We start from the raw sequence: 26,880 nt of genomic DNA, 5'->3' as shown, positions 1-26,880 counted from the left end.
TAGTAATATTCACAATATTAAAGGGTAGGTTCAGCCAAAAAATTGTTGGAACACAAATGAAGATCTTTTTAATGACATCTGAGAGCTTTATATCCCTCCGTTGACAGCTATGCAACCGCCACTTTCAAGCCCCAGAAAGATAGTAAAGAAATCATAAAATTAATGTGGCTCCAGTGGTTTAACCTCGATTTTATGAAGCGATGTGAGTGCTTTGTTTGCTAAAAAGAAAACCCACATTTTTTTAGCAATCTCCAACACGCATGCGTTGTGGTGCTTTCGTGAATGTTTCCTTTTTTCAAAGCAAAAAAAAAATCGAGGTTGAATTACTGGAGCCACATGGATTACTTTTATGATGTCTTTGTACCTTTGGTGCTTGAAAGTGGCGGTTGCGTAGCTGTCAACAGAGGGACAGAAAGCTCTCAGATTTCATTAAAAAGATCTTCATTTGTGTTCCAAAGATGAATGAAAGTCTTGAGGGTTTGGAACGACATGAAGTTGAGTAATTAATGACAGAATACATTTTTTTTTGGGTGAACTAACCCTTTAAGGTTTTACTGTATTTTACTGTATTTTGATCAAATAAATTCAACCTTGGTAAGCATAAGGACTTTTTCAAAAACATCTTAATTATTCCAAACTGACACTTAAAGTTAATGTTTCCAACACAACACAAGGGGGCGTTACATTGGAAATTAAGTGGATAAACACACATAGGCTATGTGAGATTAAAGGTTTCCTGTAAATTTGCTGTAAAGTGCAGGCCAGTGTGACAGTCTAATATATTATATACACACTGCTGAATTATAGCCTATATTTACAGGCTATTGACTAATAGCTGTACTAGATTAATGACTGATGTAAGTCAACCTCAATCCTCTCACTCAGCTAAAGATACTCCCAATGCAAATGCAATGAGATTAGAATGACGCAAGACCTATTCAAGCTGCTGGACTCAAACTCAGCAGCAAGTATTTGTGCTCAAGTGTGTGTACCCACCGATGAGGAAGCACGTTGGACTATGAAGAACATCATAAAAATAAAAATAAAATTAAAAAGAATTAAAAAACATGTTATAGTGGTGCTTACCAGTGCAAAACTCGCATTGTTAATCGTCTGCAATGTAAAAAGTCTGTTTTGTGGAATTAATTGTGTTTGGAGCACAAAGAGGTAGGATAAACTATGCCTGAAACATAATGTACACAAGTACATGTAGATACAAACACTTTTAGCTACACAAATCTGCCACCACCACGCCTTCAGTTAAAAAAATTGCCAGAGGAACAATGAAGAGAATCTTGCTGAGCAAGTCAGTTAAAAAGTTAGATTAATTGTTGACATGTTTATAGCCAGATACCTGAAGCAAGTTTGGTGACATTGAAAGGTTTGTCACACAATTGTTCAAGCATTCTGCATTTACATACTGAGCATCTTTCTGGCCTTATGGATGGGAGTTTAGAATAAACCCCTAACCCTAAACATGTGCACCAATAACATTATACTGCTGTTTAGTTTACCGTCGACATTGGCCTGGTATGAAAACAACAAATGACATTCTCAGACTTGAGCATTTATTAAATGATACAATACAATAGCAACATACAACAAACCTTGGTCAAGGATGCTTTAAGTACCACATCTGTCAAGATGTTTTACGATGTAAAATGCAGCATTAAGCACCACTGAGCAGCATAAGAAATCTTTTCACTTCATGAATAAATAAATCATTTCGAAATATACAGTCATGGTTGCTGCTAAACTGAACGTCTCTCATACTAATTTGGGTAATAGCCCATTCTTACATCTGCAATTATATATTTTGAAATATAATTGTGCCATTTAGCATATGGAATAAATGTAATGCAATGCTAACACTGGTTGAGGTTTGTTTGAACAATGCATGTAAATAATAATACTTTTAACATTAAGCACCCTGAGAATTCAAAATGTATCAGTATAATGTTCTGTGACTGTAAGACTATGTTTATAAAGTATTTCACTGCCTGTGTATATGATTCCATAGGTTAAATAGAAGTCAATAAAATACCTTGACTACATGGAAATATACGGTATTGTACAATAAATAGAATTGAAATCTCTTCAAAGTTTCTCTTTAGATGTTTAGATGTCTTTGAAGACAGATTAATCATCTTAAATATTAAAGTCCCATCTAAAGGAACATTAGCAATCAAAAATAAAGTGCTTTATTTGAGGATTTATCAAATGAAATATTAAAATTCTTTATTGTTCACCATAACATCATTGTCAATCCTTCGTATTTTTTTGTTTATTGGCCCTGTTGCTTATTTTAGGGGACACTTGCCATTCAGTCAAGCCATTGCATATGTCCTTTAGGTTTCCTGGTCCATGTGACTCTTTGTATGGTGGTTGTTTAGTAATCACAACCATGTTGTCTCCTTGACTGTCAACACTCTCCATGAAACTCTGAAGATCTTTCAGTTTAGCTTGCGCTGTCTGATTTGTGCAGTTCTCCACGGATCCTGGTTGAGATTCCATTGACGTTCTCGTTACCTGTTTTGCTAGTGTGCTCTCACAGATAACAGCAACAGTTTCATCAGATTGATCATCATTTTTCAAATCTTCCTCAACAGAGCTACATTTGTCCATTTCATTTTCTGCGTCTCCTTCGACCTCAACCTCGATCTTTACCTTTGGCACATTGGCTTTTTCCTCAGGCTGGTCCTCGTCCTGTCCTGTGTTTGATGTCCCATCTTCCTCGGCATCGTCCTTTGCAGTTCCATCTTGGCTTCCATCAGCATTCTTCTCACTGGCAGACTCTTCATTTGGTGTCTCATCTGACTTTTCACCTTCAGTAGTATTATCTTTATTTGATTCACTACCATCTTCTGCAGACTTGTCTTCTGTACTCTCTTCCCCAGTCTCAGTTTCTGCTCCGTTGTCACCTGATTCCGTTTCCTCACCAGTTTCTGTCATCTCATTCTCTTTTTCCCCCTCCGCATCCACATCACTGTTTTCTGAATTTGCTGCATCTCCTTTAAGACTGTTTTTCTCATCACCATCCTCTTCTGTATCTCCTTTTTCAGTCTCTTCCTCAACAAACTCTACTTCCTCTTTCCCCTCAGTGTCACCATTTACCACTTCTTTCGCATGCTCACCTTCTTTCTCCTCCTCATCTTCACCACCTTCCACATCACCAGACTCTCTTTTGTCATTTGTTTCCTCTTCAATTTGATCTCTTTTCTCAGAGTCTAAAGATACATATTTTATGTTGTTTATGTTTTCACCATCTACTGCATTGAGAGCGCCATCTGGCTCTTCTTGATCTGCCGTCTCAACATCATGGCCTCTGGTATCATCATTCGTATCTTCTACCTCTTCATGAACCACTTCTAAGTTGTTTTCTTCAGTCAAGTTGGTCGTGCGTTGTTCTTCCAGCTTCAATTCAAAAGGTTTGACTGGATCCTTTTTCATTTGTAAAATTTTCCGTAGATCAAATTCCATCATAACTGGAGCCAAACTCAAAGCCTGAGCTTGCTGGACTGCCCTTGACGCCATTTTCTTTTTCATGCATGCATCGCATGGACAGTATTCATCGTCACTGCGTTGATCACTGTATTCAGTACCAGATGCAGTGTAATTTTCCTCATCCCTTGACATGGTGATGGACTTATTGCGCATGACCCGAAGACGCTTGCGTCGCTGCTCAGTCTGGACCGTAGACTCTCTCGATAGAGTATTTCCCGGAGGTCTCGGACACCTACCTGCCCGACTTTGGATTTTTTGCAATTCTCTGTGAATACTCGATTGAATCCGTTTGTGTACTTCCTCTTTCAGTTCGCTGATCATTGTATCGAGCATCTCGTTGTCATCCAAATCCCACCTCACTTTGAACTCTGCCATGGCATCTGCATAATGTAACATGAACTGCTTTTCTAGCTTTTTTAATAAGTTCAGTACCCAAACAGGATCTGGGTCCTGTGAAACTCTTTTAATAAGCGGAGCTCTCTGAACAGACGGTTGACTTCCTGAGCTTGTATTTTCTTGAGATTTCATTGTGTTACTCTCATTCCCAGAGCTTGTTTGTGGTGTTTGATCTGATTCTTTCTTATTATCACTGCTTTCAACATCTTCTTCGTGTAATATGCCATTTTCTTTGTCATCATCCAGTTGTGTATTTACTGGACTCCCCTGTACTCGCTCTGCAATGTCTGGAGTTACTGGATCCGAGAGAACTTTGGATGGATCTAAACATTCACATGCAGGAGCTGTAGACTTTTCCTCATTTTCTTCTTCACCTTTATTTTCCACTGATGCCTCTTGTTCGGCAATTGGTGGTATTGTGCCATGAGTGGTCTCTATTTTTCCTACTATGCCATTCATGCTACCTTTAACAGAGCCGGTGGAGCCGCTGCTAACATCAACCCCAGATGAAGACCGTGGGTTAAATTCATCCTCGGCGAAGTGATGCTCCTTTTTGTTCTGCTTTTTCTGTTCATCCTCAGAGGGCTTTTGGAGCCAGAGCGACTGTAGGATCATCATGATTTCATTATATTTACGTTGCTTTTCGTTTTTAGAGTCTGAGTCAATCAATCGTAAATTTGCAAGGCAGTCCAACAGCCCTTGAGCAGACTGGCTTAATTTTCTGCCATAAGCAGGGGAGACTTCAGGTAAACTACTGGATCTGTCTAGTTTTGGACCTAGTAAAACCTTCATGACCTGAACCGAAGAATGGCACTGCTTTTGTAAACAGTCTTGTTTGGTTAATGCTTCAGGGTCGGGAAACATTTCATAAGTTTCCAATTGTGCCTTTTCACAGCAACTGTCGTTGGTCTCCTGCTGAATATAATTCTCACCTGCTTGATCCTCCTGAGGTTCCTCAACTTCAATTATGCTTTCTGGTGCATTTTTTTTTTCCGTTTGAGAAGTGTCCTCATCACCTTGAGCCAGGTTCATATATTCAGTGAGTTCGACATCCATTTCATAAACATGTCCTTCAATGGGAATCTTCCTAAGCCAGTCATTCACAACTTCTGTAGGGGAAGCGTTCGGTAAGAATGACGGCATCAGTTCCTTGTTGTTGCACTCCAATGAGACGCTGACTTCCTCGTGCTTGCTCCTGCTGCTTTTTTGGCTTTTATTTTCTACCTTGTCAACATTTTTGCTGGAGGCAACTGACTTTGATCCTCTACTCACTGGTCTTGCATTACCAATAATTTCTCTCAACAAATCTGCTGCTGAAAGTGCCTGAGATAAAACACTGTTGCTTGAGGAATCAGGATGCTTGACTGATGTTTTTTTCTTGTTTGGCATCTCTTGTGGTAGACTTCTACAATTTTGGGAAATATCAGACATTACTGCAGAATTTGCCCTGGATGTATCATTTTTCACAGATCTTCTTTCTGATGAGGAGGATTTAAGACACTTAACCATGCCCCTATCATTATCACAGTTATATTTTATATTCAGTCCATTTATTTCCAAACATTGGGAAGAACCTTTAGATCTTTTATCATTCTCTCTAGTACTTTGGCCATTTTTGGACTTCATTGAACGTTCAGAGGCTATTGAAGAATGTAAACAGTCACTTGCTGGTGTAGCTTTTCCAGATGCTGTTTCACTTTGGTCATGTTTTGAGGATGTTTTAGTCATTTCTGCATGGTTGGTGTTGTTGAGAGCTTCACAATCTCTTCCTTTCATAACTGTATTTTTAGAACTTCCCTGTGAAACTCTGGAGGGTGTTTTACTTTGTAAAGATGACAATGACAAAGTGGAGGGCACTCTGATGTTGTTTTCATTTAACTGGCTTCCAGATTTGCTTTTCTTCAGTTCTGCAGACATAATACTTTCAGCTGAGACAGGCGAGAGGGCTTGAACAGGAGTCTTGTAGTTCATGTGATGGGACTTTTTGGGTCTGTCTGAAATTGCAGAATTCACAGACACTTCTGTATTTGGCCTTTCCTCAGCATCCACTCCATTTACATTCTCTATCTTATGTCCACCGTCCTCTGTGGTGGCAGACATGCCACTGATTGATCGTTCATCAAAGTCATCACCCTTGTGCTCTTCTCCTAGTCCGATAGAAACAGACGCTGTTGATGTTGGGCTTAGAGGCTCATCAAACTGGTTGCCTGAAGACTTAATGTTATTGATAAGAGATTTAGCTGACAGTTTTGATTTTCCTGACAAGCTCTCTTCAGATTCATCTTTGGCATCCTCTTTTTGTTTCTCAGGATTTGTCTCTCTCAAATTACCACTTGAGGAGCTGTGACAATTACATTTACTGGATCTTTGGGATTGCGAGGATACATTAGAGCTTACTGACATCCTACTTGTTGCTCGGCTATTAGTCTTAATTTTAGTGTCATGGTTTGATCTAGGAGATGGAGACCTCTTTGTCCTAGGCAATGGAGTGGTCACAGTTAAGGCATTTTGTGTCATGCTTTTGCCATTATCCACTTCCTGGAAGGCAGGGCTCTTTGCACCAGACTTGACGGATCTTTCAGAGCAGGCATTAGACTTTTCTGAGGTCTGAGACATTGTGCTGGCTGCTCTCTCTGACTCACTTTTTGGATCTGCACATTCATCAGGTGTTACATAATGTGGTACTGAGGTAACTGTGTTTTCGGAAAAGTTGTGGTTTGATTTGCAGGACCTACAAGACATTGCACTGTTAACTCTTTCCTTAGATTTAGACTCTGTGTGTGAATGCTTTGAGGATGCATTTGACTTTACAGACGTTTTTGAGCATTTGGACAGTGAACTGCTTAGTCTTTCCTCTGTGGTTACTTCAGTTTCCGGCTCACACTGAACATCAAAACTGATGGACTTCGGAGAGGCTTTGTCTTGTAAGTCGCAACAAGATTTGACAGACCTAGTTGTTTGCTCTGATGTATGTGATGGATGTTCAGAAGATCGGTCTGATTTGTTAGACATGGCACTAGTTGATCTCACTTCTGGAAGAAACTCTGTGTCTTGTTCACAATGATTATCTGACGTAGTATGATTTTGAGTAGCAGCACTTTCTGATTTATCACCCTGAGAATTAAGCAACGTTGATGGCACTTCTTCTAAATCGTTTGGACTACAAGATCTAGGTGTTTTAGCTTTCTCTGAATGTGCAGATTTTGATTTGTGGGATGTTTTCGATGCAGCTGATAAATTTGAATGGGCAGACATTGGACTGACAGCTCTTTCTTGGCTTTTTTCTCCAGCTTCATCGGTTTCTGTCAGGACCAAGGCTGGTGTGGGCTCTCTCTCTGAAATAATAAAGTCTGACCTGGCTGACGTGGCACTTTTGGTTCTTTCTTCAACACTTTCTGTTTCATTATGTTCATTTTTCAATGATTTCCCAACAGAACACATTTCATGAGCAGAGCGGTTGGACCTTTTGGAGGTTTTTGAAGTAGAAGAGGCATTTGAATTTTTAGACAGTGCAGACTCAGAGTGTTCCCGTGTGGCTTCCACTTCCAATGTATTATTAACAGGTTCACATTTTTCATAAGGATTTAAAATGGATGCAGCAGATTTGTTTGACTTCAACAATATGGAATCACCTTTCTCTGGTTCACTCCCCTCTGGATTCTCAGTCAGTGTTTTATTCACACAACAGCATGAACATACAGCTGACTTGCCAGATCTTCTTGACACACCTGACATGGCACTAAAAGATCTGTTTTCAGCGTCACTATCACATACCTCCAGAGCATCTGATGCATTGGATTCAGGGTTGTTTGTTTTGTCTCTAGATTTACAAGATGCTTGGCTATGTCTAGAAATTGTACTACAAGCCCTCCCCTCAGGCCTGTGCTGCCCAGCAGATGAAACTGAACTTGGGGTTATGGCTCCACAGTGACTTGGATGGGATCTGGAGGACACTTTTGAAACTGGAGATGTTGTACTCATCCCGTCTTGCTCTACTGGTGCTGCAAAAGTGGTTTTATACTTTTTGAGCTTCAGTGAGTGAACAACACTGCTTGATTCTTTACTGGGAGGTCTGGGGGACAAATAAGATCTTGGTAAAGTCTGGCAGCCACAACAATGAACACAATTGGGTTGATCATCACTCTCAAGATGGTCACTTTGAGACCAGTGTGATACTCTTGAGATGCTTGGAGGCAGCTCATCATAATCATCATCCTGATCTTCCTTCAAAGACTCAAGCACTTTGGACGAATTGCTGACTGCAGTAATCGGACGCTCTTCCATGACTTTAATGACCGCACAATGTGGCGTAGAAGAGATTTCAGGTTCTGTATGAGAACATCTACTTTTAATGTGACTCTCACAGCTGTCCTCACAAGATCTCTTGCTCTTTGACGTGATTCCAGCAGATGATACTTCACTTCGATTGCAGCAATGACTTACAGCACAGTATTCTACTCTGGTGTCCCCTTCCTCCATTGTCTGCTGAAAGCACGAGGCCTTTTCCACCACATGCTCAGTGTATTCCCCACTGGAGCGAGAAATTGTGTGCATACTATCCACCGATGACTTTTTGCTTACAACTCTGTGAGTTGATCCACTGGAACTGGGTGATTTGCAGGCCCCCGGGTCTTTGTGGATGGGGTTTTTCCAGATGTCGTACTCTTGGCAGTGGTTGCAACAGTTCTGACAAAGTGACTCCTCGAGATGCTTCTGATGCAGCTTTGTTGCAAAGGCTTCATCAGTCTCCTCAGATGCAGAGAGGGAATCTGGGTCTGAATACTCAGCTTTAGCTTGAAGATAATCGCCGTCTTTTACAAAGCCAGAGTCATTCACTTTTTTTGATGACTTCTTGATCTCAGTAGACCACTGGAGAGTCTCATCATTGAAAAGCCGAAAGCGAACCTTCATCTCCACAGAAAGGCTGCCGTCTTTGTTAACAAGCACTCTCTTCTCAATGTCATCATTCACTATGGCTTCTTTAACGTAAGGACAGGTGCTGACACAGCCGGACTGTCCTGGTGTCATGCATACTCCATTCTGATAGGACTTTTCTGAAGAAAGAGAGAATCTTGTAGATCTATTACTGGAGTCGGATCTTGGATGGATAATGCTTTTCTTTGTCTCCAGGCCAAAGTTAACTGTTAAAACAAAATAATAGAAAAGATATTAATAAATTAAGAACTTCTTTTCAACAAGCAACTATATCGACGCCTATTTAAAACATGCTCTTGATTTACCAGCGCTGATAATACATTAACTGCATTTGAGTTGGTGGTGGATGGTTGTTTCACCTTCAGTCTATTATTAGACGTGCATGGGCTTGTTAATCACTATGATGATTTACCTAAAGCAAATAAATATAAACGATAGTTATCCCGAACTGTGTACACAATAAGAAAAAATATTTACCATTCTTTTTGCTTTCATGACCTTCACTGCAGATACTAGAGTGAGACCTTGTGCGCATTCCTGGAAGCTTTTCATCTGAGAGCTTCTTCAAGCTTTCCATAAGCAACGGTCTGAAGGGTTCTCGACCCACACAGACCAGCACACTAGGACACTGCATCAGACTCTGAATACTGTCAATCTATGGAGAGCAGTGAATAAACACAAGACAAAATACATATGAGTCAAATCCACTTAGAGACAAATACTTACTATCACTGTCTACAGAGGCAGCTACCTTCTAACATCAACATTTTATCTTAACCTTTTTTGTGACTGATCTAAAATGCTAAACACGGTTCATTTTAGAATTGTGAACCCTAAATCATAAAAACTCAAACATAATGATTCTCTCCAATGACAATAGCAGCATATTATTTTATGTAAATATGTAAATTAACAAATTAAACACAAAATGCTGATTTTAAACGTTATAGGAAATAGTTCAACCAATAATGAGAACTCTGGAGTCATTTACTCATCTTCTTAATATTTGTTCAAACCTGTATGGCTTCCATGGAACACAAAAGGGAGATGCTTTGCAGAAAGTTTTTTTACTAATGCACATGGGCATTGCATGGGGTTGTCAAACTCCAAAAAGGACAAATATAGCGAAATTTGTTATAAACATTTATTATTCGCTAAAACTCTTGCCCTGTAGTGCTCAAATAGTCCATACACACATTCAAACGTTTGGTTATGAGACACGCAAAAACCACTGGCAACTGGTGTCATTGCCATCAATACAGAATATGTGCATGCATGAAAAAGATTTTAGAGCTATGGTGGAGGGCAAGTTTTTCAGTAAATAATGACTTTTTAATAAAATTTTGGTCCGTTCCTCAGAACACCAGCAAACAAGTCTTATGGATCGTTTTTATCCTTTATAGCGCCGATTGTCACAATATGGAAGAACAATGTAAACATACTTTAATTTCTCCTTTTGTGTTTCACAGAAGAAAGAAAATCATATGTGTGGGAAACAAAATGAGAGTTCACAAATGTTTTGTTTGGGTGAACTACACCTTAAAGATACATTTAGATACTGTAAGTAGCTAGAACAACTTTTATTTTCCAGGGCTTGCAGTTCTGTCCTGACCTGACACCTGCCTCCTAAAATACTAGGCCCGGCTAATTAAAGAATGGCTGAAGAAATGAAATCCTCCCTGACCTTGCGTCCCTCCAGAGTATAAAGTTTCTTGACGTGACACTGCATTAGCTCTGAAATCTCGTCCATGAAGACGCGAAGACTTCGAGCAGTTCGTCTGCTCAGAATGATGGATCGCCTAATAGCAGGGTCATTGTTTTTCACTAGAACAATCCTTTTGGGGTGCCGATGGTGCTGCTGATGTCCCGAGGGGGGTTCCTCAGGTCGGGAGGGCTTCCGGCGAGTATTATGTGGGTGGCTGTGGTGGTGCCAGACTGCGGGCCTTTTCCCTGCAGCTTCTATGTTGATTGGCTTGACGTAGCGGCGGTCAGAGCACAAGTAACAGCCTCCGTCCTCAAACTGCTCTAAATGTTTAATGCTGTGGGTGCCCCTGGGGGTCGTGATAGTACGCACACCAAAAGGCAGAGGAACCTTTTGGGAAAGGTCATCCAATAAGGCATCAAAGCATTTGAAGCTGCGTTTATGGATGGCCATCTTGACCCCTTTGAACTGAGCGTCGCCACTCTTGTAGAAGGTAATTCTCTTGGCTGGGCTGGCCAATTTCACGCTTGAGCCAAAAGACGACACTGGAGGATGAGGAAACTGTTCATTCTGATAAAGGGTATCGGCGTCGAAGGACCCTGGGGCCGCCCTCTGCATCTCTCCTCCACGTCAGTTCAAACTGTGGGGAAGAGTTTGGAAATGTGAATGACATTATCTGTAACTCACAATCAAATTCAAGCCCATAAATTTTGAAAGAATTCTCACAATTAACTAACAATTGACTATGACTTTTGCCTCAACCTCCTAATTACTGCTTGCTTATTGATTATTAATATGGTAATTTTAGGTATTGGGTGGGATTAGGGATGTAGAATATGGTCATGCAGAATAAGGTATTAATATGTGCTTAATAAGTACTAATAAATAGCCAATACCCTAGTAACATTAGACCCTAAACTAAAGTGTTAGCAGACAACTATATGAGCGTCCACACTAGTGGACGAAATCATTCAGTTTATTATAACTTAAGAGTCCTCTTCTGCTTTAAATGCTTGAGTTCTTTCAAGTCTGGTGGATTCTGATTAGCTGTTTTGTTTTTAACGTTCATCAGCTGAAAAAAATCTTTCTGAAAGGGATTTCAACAATATCATTTAATCGTTAAAGTTGTGGTGTGAACTCTATTATTTTATTTTTTAGAACATTTTTTAGAACGGTGTCTTGCTGTCTTTATTGTTATCATTATAGTTATCTTTGTTGTGAAAGGGCATTAAAATATGTCAGGTATCTCAAACTAAGACAGGTATTCAGTCTTCAAACTCTCATTTAGAAATATAGTTCATAAAATATCACTATTGGATAGTTTAAGTATGGGCTAATCCACGGCTAGCTGTGCATTAAATGACTTTACAGCACGATGTGGAGGCAAAGAACCACCCTAAAGACATCAGCATCACAAAATAATGTGGGAGTACCATGGTACTTTGATCTATACAGTACCATGAAAGTGCATTAGCATGTTCATACAATGAACCATGGCGTTATCATTGTACTCCAAAATACCAAAGAACACCATGGTATTACAGAAAACACAGATATTGTGATAACTGCAACCCAGTCATGCCATGAGGACTCAGTCAAACTTGTATTAAACTATTACACTTTAGATGACCTGTGATGTTATGTAGTATAAGCAACCGTAAAACTAGGCCCCAGTTCAGAGGTTAATCTCATGCACGTTGAGAAACAGTTACAGACTATCTTAAATTGCATTTAGTACTTAGTCCTTAATAGGCAACTTTAATCCAACATTTAAAGTTCAAGCGCATCATCTCTGAGCAAAGTTTGTGTATCAAACTGAGAGCAAAGATAGTTTTACCAGATTTCTTATAACAAAATTTTGAAAAATAAAAGTGTACCTGGAGAAAAAAAACATTTAATGACAGTATCATGACATTCTAATTCTATGTATAAAATGTAGATAATTTATCTATATTTGACCACAAAAGCCATGACATACTGCCTCAAGCTCATGTTTTCACTAAACAACTCACTTTATCAATAATATATATATATATATATATAGACGTATTTAGGCATATTTCGATAAATTTAGGCAATTTAGGCGAAATTAAAATAGCATTAGTTCTGTAGCCCACTAAAATCAAAAAAAGTATAGTATATGAAATATATATATATATAATATGAACAATATACTTACATTTACAGAATACATTATCATATCTGATGCTAAAAAACTGTATAAAAAATGAAAAATAACAATAAAATCTGACTATACAGAGCAGCGTTCCAGGTAGCATCCAAGCACACGACTGCTACAGTGACACAAGTTTACAAGCCCTCCCACAAACAGTCTGGTCACTAATCAGGGCCTTTGGCAGCTAAGGATAGAACAGAAAGCTTCTTTAATCATCTTGAGATTTCACTGAACTCTAGGGGAGTGAGACACATGACAGCGACACCAGGATTGCATAAACAGAGATGCGCAGATCTACTGCTTTTTGACCCCAGATCGCAGACTGTTTTATAGGTGGAAAATACATCTGCTGTCAAATTCACTCAGTTCTCTACTGCTTATATCTGATGACTGACATAACATGCCACTCCTGTTAGTATATTAATTTGAACTACAAACAATCACAAGACACTATTGGTGACTCTCACAAATATCCATGTTACGCTTTTATATTACAATATTACAATGATACATTTTAATATAATTTTATGTAACTTAATTATATAACAATTACATAATTACTATATAAAAAAACCCCGATACAAAACAGTTCAATTATACTGGTGCCTTCAAATCAATACACACAGTATACTGTATATAGTACATATACACAGACACACACATATGTATTATTTACAAACTTTTATGTTAGATGCGATTAATCGCTTTGACAGCACTGAATTATATAATTATATTTTTAATTTTATCTTTCATTATATTTGGGGGTGAAATATACCCTGATATGTTCTTAACATGCTTCATGAAATTCAGATTTGACATACACATCAGGCAATATAATATATATATATATATTTATATATAGAATCTGTAATGACAACATAGCAGATTTGAACTCTTCATAGAATAACTGACTGCATAGTGAATATTCCATGTGAACCTTTCTCATGGTTTGAAAATTAATGCTCCTATGATAATATCAAACTGGTACTTAATTCGAACTGATTTATTTTCAGTTTCTAAGGACACCGTGAGATGAAAGTGAATGTAAATAGTGCCTATGGCTGCTTACTCTCTCGGAATCCAGCAGTGATTAACCATTACTAGTGATTAACCCCATACTATAACCATTTAGCACTTTGAATATTTTATGCCGTTTTTAATTTGTAACAGAAGAGCTTTGCTAGACATTTAAACCTAGACATTTTCTGTATAAAATGATGAGTGATGCTTGTTGTGCATGCTTAGGTATTGTCGATGGTTGCCAAGACATTGCTATAGAGTTGCTAAGGTGTTCGGAGTGGTTACCAAGGCTTTGCTAGGGTGTTCCAGGCTATTGCTTACTGGCCAAAAGTAATTTAAAAACTAAATTTTACCACAGTGTAACAGGACATGATTGATTGTTGCTCACTCTAGGACTGCCAAAGCACAGGCTTACTGTAATCTCAGGAAAAGACAGCACATCCTCTGTACTCTTAAGTGACCCGCTATTACGCGCAAGCAGAGGGAACATTAATACGGATGTTTTAACATTCTATGTTTGATTTCGACGCTGCAAACTCTTGCAATGGCACACCAAGCACAGAGCTCATTTAGAGCTAATTAATTACTAAACACATCTGAGAGGTGTATATTTTTGACACTAATTATAAATCTCTAAAGGTTAAATTAACGGTTGACAGTGCTACACATGATTTCCACAAATAGTAAGTGAGAACTTGGCAGCCCATTGGGAGAAACCTGCAATACAACGCTGTCAAATTACTGAGACACGTTTAAGACTCATGGGATATGTAGGAGAAGAGGGAGGGGACACGAAAAAAACTTTAACAGATCTGTTCAGGATCATTTAAATAATTAGCAAAGAATTTAAAACTGTGTAAAATGATTCCCATAATGCCTATAAAAGGCCTATAATAACCAAGATCGTTAACGCTTAATTAATATACTTAACACCCTTAGATATTAGTCACTTTTCAACATAAAAAAATTATGTAATGAGAATTGTAAATATGGCTACATAATAAGAAATGCTTTATATATTGTGACAGCTAGCCTACACTCATAGCATTTGTAACCACTGACATTCAAAGCAATGCATCAGTTCATCTGCTGGTAACATATTTGTGAAACCTATTATCATCTCTCACACAAATAATACTTCAGTCTGTAATCCATATTGCATTTTCCCATTTTAGCTTAGACCTTACTTCACACTGCAAAAAAATGACTGTCTTCTTCAGTATTTTTATCTTCCGTACAGTTTCTAAACATTCTTAAATCAAGGTATGCAAAATCACTTGTAATGAGTTTTAAATTAAATCACTTGTTTTGAGTTAAAAATGAAATGAGTTTAAGCTTAACAAAAGAACAAATATCTGCCAAAGTGGTCAGAGAAATAAACTAAAAGGGTTAGTTCCCAAAAATTTAAATTATGTCATTAAAGGATTAGTTCACGTCAGAATTCAGAATGAAAATTTCCTGATAATTTACTCACCCCCACCCAAGTCATCCAAGATATTCATTTCTTTCTTTCTTCAGTCGAAAAGAAATAAAAAAATTTGAGGAAAACATTCCAGAATTTTTCTCCATATAGTGGACTTCAAGGTTTGTCAACAGGTTGAATGACCCAATTGCAGTTTCAATGCAGCTTCAAAGAGCTCTACACGATCCCAGTCGAGGAATAAGGGTCTTATTTAGCGAAACGATCGGTAATTTTTTAAAACAAATGAATTTTTATATACTTTTTCTATACCACAAATGCTCATCTTGCACTAGCTGTGATGCGTCACACACGTAATCACGTTAAAAGGTCACGCGTGATGTAGGCGGAAGTACCGACCTAGTGTTTACAAAGCGAACGTGCAAAGACTAAACGCCCTATACAAAAAAATGTAAATACATAAAAGGTAAAACAACAATGTCGAACGATTTTGAAGTTGGAGGAAAAAATGAGATGAGTTTAAATTATTTTAAACCTGACCTTTCCAGCGTGATTACGTAATGCATGAAATCGACGCGCAAGACGAGCATTTGTGGTTAAAAGTATATATATATATATATTTTTTTTTTTTGAAAATGACTGATCGTTTAGCTAGATAAGACCCGTATTCCTCGGATCATGTAGATCCATTTGAAGCTGCATTGAAACTGCAATTTGGACCTTCAAACCGTTAAAGTCCACTATGGAGAAAAATCCTGGAATGTTTTCCTCAAAAACCTTAATTTCTTTTCGACTGAAGAAAGAACGCATGAACATCTTGTGGGGGTGAGTAAATTATCAGGAAATTTTTATTCTGAAGTGAACAAGTCCTTTAATTACTCATGTCGTTCCAAACCCGTAAGACTTTCGTTCATCTTCGCAACACAAATGAAGATCTTTTTTATGAAATCTAAAAGCTTTCTGACCCCAGATAGACTGCAATGTTATTACCACTTTCAAGGCCCAGAAAGGTAGTAAAGACATAAACATTAAAATAGTCCATGTGACTCCAGTGGTACAACCTTAATATTCTGAAGCGACGAGAATACTTTTTGTGCGAAACCCCCCCCCCCCCAAAATAACGACTTTATTCAACAATTGATTCTCTTCCATGTCAGTCTCCTACGCTTTTCACGTAGTAAACATAGTGCAGCGCTTCCGGTGAATAAAATACTACATTCAATCTGTTCATCATATAATATAAAAAGCGATCGCGTCTCTTCAGAAAATTCATATGGATTCATTTTACGATCTCTTTATGAACTTTTTGAAGAGTCAAATTGTCAGTTACGTAGCTGTCAATGGAGGGACAGAAAGCTCTCAGATTTCATCAAAAAGATCTTCATTTGTGTTCCGAAGATGAACGAAAGTCTTGCAGGTTTGGAACGACATGATGAGAGTAAATGATGACAGAATTTTCATTTTTGGGTGAACTATCCCTTTAATTCAAAGGGGAAACAAGATTATGTTTCTTATACCCCTGTGGCAGATATTCTTGATGTTTTTAAGCATAAACTCACTTAATTTTGATATATTTTTCAGAAGACAAGATTTCTCATTTAAAGTAAATGTATAAAGTTGATTCATCTGGATATTTGTATTAGAAAACAAGACAAAACTACTAAGTAAGAAAATCCTTTTTTTTTTAGCATGTTCCACTAAAACCATTAAGCTAAAACAGACCTTTTTATTAACCAAACATAGAGCCATCTTGATTCTCTTTCCTAATTCCACACATTGGCTTTACCCTGTAAGCACAGGTTCATTCGCCTCGACTGCCAAATCCTCCGACACCAAACCTCCAAGCTCTGTCGATACTTTTAAAGTAATCCATTTAGAAAATTCAACAGTTTTTCTTACAAAAAGGAGCGCTCCTCCCTCCGGCTCACGCAGGTGAGGATGACAGCATGGCGTTCCCTCCTGTGAAGAAAGTCACTTTTCACCCACGTCGACAAACCACGGACATGCCACAGCTGCATATTGTCTATTCACAGTCATTCATTCCATTAGGCTAATTATCACAGGCGGACCTTCATCCAGAGAAGAGGAGGAGGAGGAGGAGGAGGAGAAGTGGGACTCCTCTGAAAGAGGATTATACTGTGTGGCCATCTGTGCCAAACGGAATTAACTCTTAGATCTCCAAAAATGAGCTGTTGTTCATGGTTTAGGCATAGAAATGCACACATATAGAAAACTAATGGCCTGCGCTGACCAAAAAAAAGTTACACTGCATGTTGACATTGTGCATTGTCATTTAAGCGATTTTTTCTTATAAAAAAAACTACCAAGGAAAATAGCAAGCAATTAATCACATTATTACAAAAAAATCTAAATATTGTTCTTAGCAAAATATCAACATGATTAATAATAATAATAATAATAATAATTTTACATTATAATAAAATATTCACATTAATACAAATGTAGCAAATTATTAAAATAAAACAAATACAACATGATTACCACACAAAACCATTATTTAAAAAGTTATATGTTGGGTTATATATTTCATGGAAAAATTACATCAATGATGACATTCTTATATTGTACAGTTTATGGGGGGCAAACATGTCAATTCAATTTTAATTAAATATATTATTATATATGAATCAAATGTATTAAATGATGAATGTTAGACTATACCTCAAGTGTAATTTATTCATGATAATAATACAAATATTATCAGGCTACCAATAACAAAATTAATTGATATTGAGTCTAGTATGTGCAGTATTATCAAATAATTATTATTAATATCAGAATATTCTTATGTCTAAAGTGTACACGGTCTTATTTAACAGAACATAAATCTTCTGGGTTTCCCTGGCAACAAACACAACAGCAGTCGTCTCATGATGGCCTCCATACACGCATTACAGGAGATATCGAGGATGAAGGTAAACCTGCAGCTATTTGCCTTTGACTCTACGGCATTCTCACACAAATAAACACAATTTATTCTTAAAATAAACAGCGCGAACGAGATATAAAATCAATGGCTCTTACCTGCGCGCGCACTTGTTGATAGAGGCGAGAAACACGAAGCAGATGCGCGTGATGCATCCGAAGTCACGATACAGTAACTATCACTGACTGTGAACGACGATTGTGTGCGCATTAACACACACACAGGACCTGTTGTCTAAAACCTCATATCTGATATGTGTTGTTTCAGAGAGATGACGGTCTTGAATGTCTGAGCAGCTGTTTCTACTGGACAGAGTTTGATGGTGACGATAAACGACAGTATTTACATCAAGAGTTTGTGTATGAGAATGTGATGTTAGCAATTACACGAGGACTGTCGTGGTCAACAGTAGCACAAGTGGCAAACATCACCAAAGATCTCCTGCCGAAACTCAAAGGTGGGTCATTTGACAATGTCCCTTTTGGTCCCCTCTGCTATGGTTTTGATGACCGCAAAATACTTGTTTATCACGTGATCACAGGGACGGCTAGAAGTCAATGCGTTATTTTCTTAGACTGCAAAAAGGTTATTTTGTTCATAGCGAAATAAATATTACGGCAATACTTTTATTTATTAATATGTTTTCGAATTAATTATTGAGATTAGGATATATCTTTGCATTTGTGTTCAGTTTGATGGTGTCTCTTATGCAAAAAAAAAAAAAAAAAAACCCTCCTGTACAATTCTGCACACTGGAGAAAAACAAATGTATTATCAAGCGACTCAAACTTGCGGTGCTTTCAGAGATGGAGCAGCAAGTACTGATCACAACAAAGCCGATCTTCACAAAAGTCGCGGTTTCAGTTTAATTTCGATTAACCGTGCAGCCTAGATAGATAAATAGATAGATAGATAGATAGATAGATAGATAGATAGATAGATAGATAGATAGATAGATAGATAGATAGATAGATAGATAGATAGATAGATAGATAGATAGATTTAGTGCTTTATAGAGAGATACAGTATACTGCCAAAAGTTTTGGGACGTCTGTCTTTACATGCACATGAACTTTAATGACATCCCATTCTTAATCCATAGGGTTTAATATGGAGTTGGCCCACCCTTTGCAGCTATAACAGCTTCAACTCTTCTGGGAAGGCTTTCCACAAAGTTTAGGAGTGTGTTTATGGGAATTTTTGACCATTCTTCTAGAAGCGCATTTGTGAGGTCAGGCACTGATGTTGGACGAGAAGGTCTGGCTCGCAGTCGCCGCTCTAATTCATCCCAAAGGTGTTCTATCGTGTTGAAGTTGCAGGCCAGTCAAGTTCCACCACACCAAACTCGCTCATCCATGTCTTTATGGACCTTGCTTTGAGCACTGGTGCGCAGTCATGTTGGAAAAGGAATGGGGCCATCCCTGTAAGGTGGGTGCCAGCAAGTCTGGGCTACCCCTCGAGAAAGCAAATGTCTCTTCTGAGAATTAACATTTGAACTCTCTCTTGGATATGTAACAGCAACATCCGAGACGCACCACACAGTGCAGCTCACACCTCACTTTTACAGTCTCATCATCTCCCCCTGCTTCCCCCTTCTCCTCCTCACCTAAAACTCACTGAAAAAACCTATGCAATGTTAAGTGTGCAAAAACTATACATGTTTGGTATCATTTAAAGTGACTCGTGCGCCTGGTAAAGTGGTCTCATTCTCCCAGCCATAATGCAAAGCTAAAAGAAGTTTTAGAAAATTAGAAATGTGGTGTGCCTCTTAAAGGTGTGCCCTCCCACAGATCCTCCATTCAAACTACCTCCCGTATGTACCTCTTCTACAGGTATCAAGAACCCATTCAATAACAAATTCTGATCCCACAGTTGTGAACCCCTCAATTGGGGACCAAAATCGAATTATAATGACAGACACCATCATTTGGTAAGCATATTGAATTATCTGGGTTTATAAGGAAAATTGGCAAAAGGTTTGTCTGTTGGTAGACTTCACACGATCGCTGTGTGTAGTTTTCATTGCCAGGTAAATATTTCTACAATTCCTCGATTTCTGAATTGTTGTTATTATATATGATTGACCGATGATTTTATTCTATGAATTGGATTTTGAATTATTGTTTTATTACCTGGTCAATAAATTGTAAACATTTGATTTTATTCTGACTGACTCTGAAATTGTTTTCCCAAGTAGATTAAACGAATTTGTATGTTACCGCAAGTCTCCGTCAGATTAGAATTTGGCACTAATTTGGCACTAATGGGTGTGTCTTACCTCTGTTTTAATTTAATGTTACTTTAGATAAGTGTACGTGGAAAACCACGGCATGGCCAAATATTATAAGAGATCTGTAGTAGTGGACATACCTCTGCCTGAAGTAAACGTTACTTTATACAAAAACCAAGGTGATTGTGTAAGCGTGAACGTGATCAACTCAGGTATATAGCCAATTACCATTGTTTAGTGGCCGAAAACTGACGAGCTTGTGATCGTGAGACCCGCATTAAACAGAAGGCGTGAGGACCTCAAAGCGACATAGTTTCCTAATATGAACAGGTAACATATAAGTAAAGAGTTAAAAAGAATAATCAAACATTCGCTCAGATATCATTAAAACTTTTTTTCATTTATGGAGTCAGATGAAATAACGAGGTAATACATATGACATTTTTTTTATTTATTTAATCTTGTTGTGTTGCGTGAAAGGAAAGACAATAACACGCAGTAACCTTCACCCGTTCTATCGGATACCGCCAGTGGACCAATTTAGACGGGCTGACATCCCCAAACTGTTCCCACAAAGTTAGGAGCATGAAATTGTCCAAAATGTCTTGGTATGCTGAAGCATTAAGAGTTCCTTTCTCTGGAACTAAGGGGCCAAGCCCAACCCCTGAAAAACAACCCCACACCATAGTCCCCCCTCCACCAAACTTTACACTTGGCCCAATGCAATCAGGCAAGTACTGTTCTCCTGGCAACCGCCAAACCCAGACTCGTTCATCGGATTGCCAAACAGAGAAGCGTGATTCGTCACTCCAGAGAACTCGTCTCCACTGCTCTAGAGTCCAGTGGCGGTGTGCTTTACACCACTGCATCCCACGCTTTGCATTGCACTTGGTGATGTAAGGCTTGGATGCAGCCGCTCGGCCATAAAACCCATTCCATGAAGCTCTCTACGCACTGTTTTTGAGCTAATCTGAAGGCCACACAAAGTTTGGAGGTCTGTAGCTATTGACTCTGCAGAAAGTTGGCGACTTCTGCGCACTGTGTGCCTTAGCATACACTGACCCCACTCTGTGATTTTATGTGGCCTACCACTTTGTGGCTGAGATGCTGTTGTTCCCAATTGCTTCCACTTTGTTAGAATACCACTAACAGTTGACCGTGGAATATTTAATAGTGAGGAAATTTCACGAATGGACTTATTGCACAGGTGGCAACCTATCACGGTACCACGCTTGAATTCACTGAGCTCCTGAGAGCGACCCATTCTTGTAGAAGCAGTCTGCATGCCTAGGTGCTTGATTTTATACAACTGTGGCCATGGAAGTGATTGGAACACCTGAATTAAATTATTTGGAGGGGTGTCCCAATACTTTTGGCAATATTTGTAGTTAGATTAGTAGATACAGTATCTCGATATATATCTTTTACACATTTTCGTCCTAATCTTAGAAAAAAAGAGGTTGCTTTGTAGAATAGCTACTCTTAAAATGATCTGATTAATAAATGAGATATTCTTTGCTTTTAATACTCCTATTAGGTTTGAAGCCATCAGATGTCATTTGCCTCATCAAGGATGATTTATCACAGATAGAGCCTCGTCTCTCCGCTGCTCATCATGCTGTTCTCCTAGACTTCATTGTGAAAACATATGTTCCTCATCAGTGGCTTTATCAGGCATTTTTAAACGGTGAGACGAGTCTGAAACACATCAGCTGCGAGCTTGAGATTGAAAGCCCACCTCATCCGCAGCCCCTCTGTGAAGGTTCAGACGTTGTGGAGTGGGAACAGCAGCGGACTCTGAAAGACCTGCGTTTGGCTCAGTCCGAAATAGAAGCAGAAATAGAGGGACTCAAAGAGAAGGCTGAAGCTCAGATGATGGCAACATTGCAGGCCAGTTTAAACAGTCTTCCATTTGAAGGCCGGATGAGCAAACAGGTACAAAATATCAGTTATTTACAGTATAAAGACCCAAATTTGCTTGCATGTTCTGAATGATTATGAGCTGGTTTCTTACTGGTCTCTGTTATATTCTCACATCTTGAAATTCTTTCGGTGTAGGTCTATGTGATTTTTCCACCTGGTTTATCATCCACCAGGCAAAAATGTGCATGTTTCTTTGAGTAAATAGTAGACTGCAGAAGTGTCCGCCCACTTTTTCAGCACCATTGGTTCCGGAAGTATTTTTCCATTAATTTCTCCCATAGGGATTTCAAAAAAGTCTTCATTAAACCATTATAAGCCATGAACCAATCCAATCAGCTACGAGGTGAATCATAACATTAAAAACTTTGATTGGAAGCAAAAAAGTATTTGAAAATTGGACAAAAATACAAATTTACAAGACTGTGTACTTTACGGCTCTAGTGAGGGAACAGCATAATCTAATTAAAAATGATGGAGAAATATAAAACGTAAAAATTTAAAATGTTGATTATATATAAAAACAATATATTTTAAGTTTATTGTACAATATGCATATACATTTAAATATTTAAGTATTTTGAGAGTGTAGGGAGAGCGATTTGATTACATCATTCACAGTGCCTCATGGGAGTGGGCGGGGCTAAAGAGATATTTTGGTGCATTACGCTTTTTTCGACTCTCTGGTGGAATTTTCTGTACAGCATCATGGGTCATGTAGTTTTTCACCACGAATTCCACTGTTAAACACAATTATTTTAAAACTAAGTTGAAGTAATGCGGGCTGACGGCTTCAACTGGAGCAAGTACTATCAATTAACAACCCCATGGCTCACAGTAAGGCTGTCTTTAAAGGTTTATAAGTTATTGTTTAAAGTCAATTTCCCTATTGAGAAAATGAATTAAGTTTTTACTTCTGGAACCAGACTTTTGCACTCTCTAGTGATGGTTCACATAATAAACACTACAAACGGATGATTTATGATAAGAAGCAGAAATCGAGGAACTCAAAGAGATGATGGCAACTTTGCAGGTTTACAGTCTTCCATATGAAGGCCGGATGAGCAAACAGCAACAAACTCAAATTTGCTAAGATGTTCTGGGTGATTACTTGGTGGTTTCTTACTGGTCAAGCCCAAAGTCTCTGTTATATTCTCATATCTAGAAATTGCTCTAGAAAGGTTACTCTATGGGATTTACCGACCATCATCCACCAGGTAAAAATAAGTATGATTGCTTTGAAAAGTAATGGTGATGGCTTGCCTCTGTAAACTTTTCATTGACATGTTTATCAAAAGGAATAAATATCAAGTAGACATATTGTTTGGACAGTGTCTCCGAAGCAACCTGAAATGTTGTTTCCTGCTCAGCGGTGGTGATATTAAACAGGATTATGATCCTAAGCTGCCCTGTAGCTGTTTGGCACACTATTACCTTTTGAGAAACCATCAAAGTAAATCTCCAAACTATTGGCGAGAGGCTCTGACGCGTATCCGCAGGGCTTCCACCGGCACTGACCTAAAAAGACGTATTTTGCAAAGTTTGCCATTATATTGCACAATGTGAAATGCGAAGGCTGTAATAATTCATACTGACAGAAGTATCAAAGGATTATTTCTGTTCCACATTGTCCTATGGTTATCACCCTCATACTGAAGACCACTTCTTGCTTAATATCTTAAGGAGCTGCAGGCTGTCAGCAGTTACCAGATAAGATGGATTAAAGGAGCACCGCTCTGTTATTTAACCCAGTTGAGCACAACTGCTTTGGCCACGTTTTCAACAGCTTTGGTTTTTCTTATAAAAATGAACACATGGACTAAGATTGCAGCCTCTACAGAAGCATATATCATTGCTTAACAGCCTCACAGCTTGTGGTAGGTCTGCCTTGAAAGGTTTATGTGCTGTCGATGAAAATCAATTTCTCTGGGGAGAAAATAAATGGGATATTTACTTCTGAGACCTGCAGCACTATTCTCTCACTGGAAAACAATGTTGTTGTTGTGCTCTGTGTAATTGTGCTAGAGGGCGCTCATGATTGAAAGAGCGAAAAGGAGAACGAAAAAAAATATATAAGGGAAGAAGAATGTAATACGGAGAAATAAGCAAATGTAGTACGTCCAGATTACATTCATACTATATAGATCGTTTTTAGAAGTCAAAATGAAAGTACCTACTCGAGTATGCGATTTTGGACGAAGCCCCATTAATGATTAAATGAGTTCATATACGAGTTAAAAAATAAAACTGCTTACTTTGCTACTACTAAATATAACAAATGAGTTTTAGTAACTAATTACACAAATGTTCCATTATCTTCTTTTGTAGATGAGGCTTCAGTGCTTAAAGCCCCCCTGTAGTCAATCATTTTAAAATTAAAACTCATCTTTGATCACAAAAATTACATATGTAAACGTTTTTTCCTTGAAATGTTTTTCCGTCATGCTTTAAAATAGCTTGAATATAACTCTTCAGCTTGCCTCATTTGGTATACAAGGTTCTATGAATATGTAAGTTAGTCCCGCCTCCACTCACTCGCACCATCTCAGAGATCCACTCATTGATGATCACACGTTGACGTGATTGGTTACAAGGTAGTTTGTGACGTCAGAAACACCAGCGATTTCAAACCGTCTTTGATTCACCGCAGTTTTAAGGAGAAAATACTCAGCAATGGTGTTGACATGAATTTGTACATGGTTTGACTTAAAGCACATTAAAAACAAAACAGACATATAAACTACATTCAAAGTTTTTTATTGAAATTTTTTTACCACAGGGGGATTTTAATGAACTCATTGGTAATAAAATGAAAGATGGGATCAAAGAATTAATCGCAAAAAAACTTTTCTTTGACTCAAATTCTCTCCTTTAGGAGGTAGAAGAGCTGCTGAGCAGTTTTCTGCAGTCTCAAGGAGAAATTATAATGGAGTCTCTGATGAAGGAAGCCTGTCTCACCGAGAACCTGCTGCAGATGAAACTGAGGCACTTCGCAAATCAACCAGTTTCCCCTGAAAAGCACAGTGTGGCAACTCCTACAAAATCAAAGAAGAAGTGAATTTGAAATACAGTTCTATAAAACTTGTATATTTTGAGATATTATAATATAATAAAAATAGATAAATACCTTCTTTATGTATATGTTGTGTGTACTGTCTGTGTGTAGAGGCCATATCCACAATGCAGCTAAAATGGTTGATTTTTAAAATTCACCATTTTACCAAATGGAGTGATAAAATAGGAGATTCATGCCCACATCTTAACGAGTTGCTTAAAATAAGCAGTGTCCATAGAACACCAGTGGCAGCTCTGGTTTTATTGACTGCATTTCATTAAGCATATGAACAGTTTGGCAGTGACTTTTCACTACAATCAAATTTTTTATGTGCAATTTCTTTAGACCAAAATCAAGCCACATTTTTATTTTATTTTATACAGCTTAAAGGAAAAGTTGACCCCACAATAAATATTCTGTCAATCACCTTTATGTTCCAAACCTGTATGACTTTTACTTTCTTCTGTAAGACACAAAAGAAAAACATTGCCCATACAATGGAAGTCAATGGGAAGTCAGTTTGGACACCAGCGTTCTTCAAAATATCTTCTTTTGTAATGAAAGAAAGTCATACAGGTTTGGAATAACATTTTTTGATGAACTATACGGTATCACATTATACTAATGAAGAAGACAGTGATTCACAAATTATACTAAATTAATTTAATCACTAATCCTTTTACAGCTCAACATTAAAAACTAAACAACCATCAAAGATACATAAATATATATTCTGGAGTTACAAAGGTCAAGACTGCATAATTAAATTAAATGTTCAAGAACAAAACAAATTATAATTCAACTACAGTATAAGTGATGAGGTTATTTTAATAAAACTAAGAGGCTAATAATGCCTTTTAGAAAAAGCACCATTATTAGGATTGTTGTTTTTATGAAATTACATTTCTTTCACACAAGCATACATCATCTCATAAATATACACTACCATTCAAAAGTTTGGGGTTGGTACAATTTTTATGTTTTTCAAAGAAGTCTCTTATGCTCACCAAGACTGCATGTATTGGATCAAAAATACAGTAATATATTATTACAATTTACAATAACTGTTTTGATATAATTGTAATTTATACCTGTGATGCAAAGCTGAATTTTCAGCATTAGTCTTCAGTCACATGATCCTTCAGAAATCATTCTTATATGCTGATTTGATGCTCAAGAAACATTTTATTATTATCAATGTTTTGAAGACTAGAAAGCATTTATTTGAAATAGTCTTTACTGTCATTTATCAAATGTGTCCTTTTTGAATAAATGTATACATTTATTTTAAAAATAAAAAAGTCTTACTGACCCCGAACTTCTGAATGGTCGTGTAAATAATTCTAGGAGTACAAATAAACAATGTATTGTCCAGAGTTCAGTATATTCACTGATAAAAGATCCAAAGCTAATTATTTCACACTGCTTGCTACACAACAAATAGTCCACAAAACAAATTTAAAGCTGAAATAATATAAAATATGTATTATCAGTAAGATTTTTAATTATTAAGCTGATGGGGGAGGTTAAGGATATAATTGAACCATGTAAATCTTTGGTTTACTTTACCAGGAA

At 37.8% G+C, this 26,880-nt stretch overlaps 2 protein-coding genes across 2 annotated transcripts; one reads left to right on the top strand and one right to left on the bottom strand.

The window, feature by feature from the left end:
* Positions 1-1,891: 1,891 nt before the first annotated feature.
* Positions 1,892-18,372, bottom strand: rp1l1a (rp1 like 1a). Its single transcript, XM_056255821.1, has 5 exons — positions 18,199-18,372; positions 10,520-11,177; positions 9,313-9,490; positions 7,675-9,041; positions 1,892-7,014 (listed from the first exon to the last, which is right to left on the bottom strand). Exons 2-5 carry the CDS (start codon positions 11,153-11,155, stop codon positions 2,263-2,265), a joined length of 6,933 nt encoding a protein of 2,310 aa, XP_056111796.1. The 5' UTR covers positions 11,156-11,177; positions 18,199-18,372; the 3' UTR covers positions 1,892-2,262.
* On the top strand, positions 18,022-25,357 carry cunh8orf74 (chromosome unknown C8orf74 homolog). Its single transcript, XM_056255961.1, has 4 exons — positions 18,022-18,089; positions 18,368-18,557; positions 21,868-22,265; positions 25,126-25,357. Exons 1-4 carry the CDS (start codon positions 18,045-18,047, stop codon positions 25,306-25,308), a joined length of 816 nt encoding a protein of 271 aa, XP_056111936.1. The 5' UTR covers positions 18,022-18,044; the 3' UTR covers positions 25,309-25,357.
* Positions 25,358-26,880: the final 1,523 nt, after the last annotated feature.

Source organism: Rhinichthys klamathensis, unplaced genomic scaffold (genome assembly GCF_029890125.1).
Source record: "Rhinichthys klamathensis goyatoka isolate OS25496 unplaced genomic scaffold, OSU_Roscu_1.1 h1tg000123l_1, whole genome shotgun sequence".
Classification (NCBI taxonomy): domain Eukaryota; kingdom Metazoa; phylum Chordata; class Actinopteri; order Cypriniformes; family Leuciscidae; genus Rhinichthys; species Rhinichthys klamathensis.
This window is presented reverse-complemented; position numbering and strand designations above follow the sequence as displayed.

Coding starts and splice junctions, on each gene's coding strand:
- cunh8orf74 (XM_056255961.1), top strand. CDS start 18,045: ATGATGGCCTCCATACACGCATTACAGGAGATATCGAGGATGAAG. Junction 18,558..21,867: donor TCTCCTGCCGAAACTCAAAG/GTGGGTCATTTG, acceptor TACTCCTATTAG/GTTTGAAGCCATCAGATGTC. Junction 22,266..25,125: donor AAGGCCGGATGAGCAAACAG/GTACAAAATATC, acceptor TCTCTCCTTTAG/GAGGTAGAAGAGCTGCTGAG.
- rp1l1a (XM_056255821.1), bottom strand. CDS start 11,155: ATGCAGAGGGCGGCCCCAGGGTCCTTCGACGCCGATACCCTTTATCAG. Junction 9,491..10,519: donor ATACTCTGGAGGGACGCAAG/GTCAGGGAGGAT, acceptor TGCTCTCCATAG/ATTGACAGTATTCAGAGTCT. Junction 9,042..9,312: donor TCATGAAAGCAAAAAGAATG/GTAAATATTTTT, acceptor TTGTTTTAACAG/TTAACTTTGGCCTGGAGACA.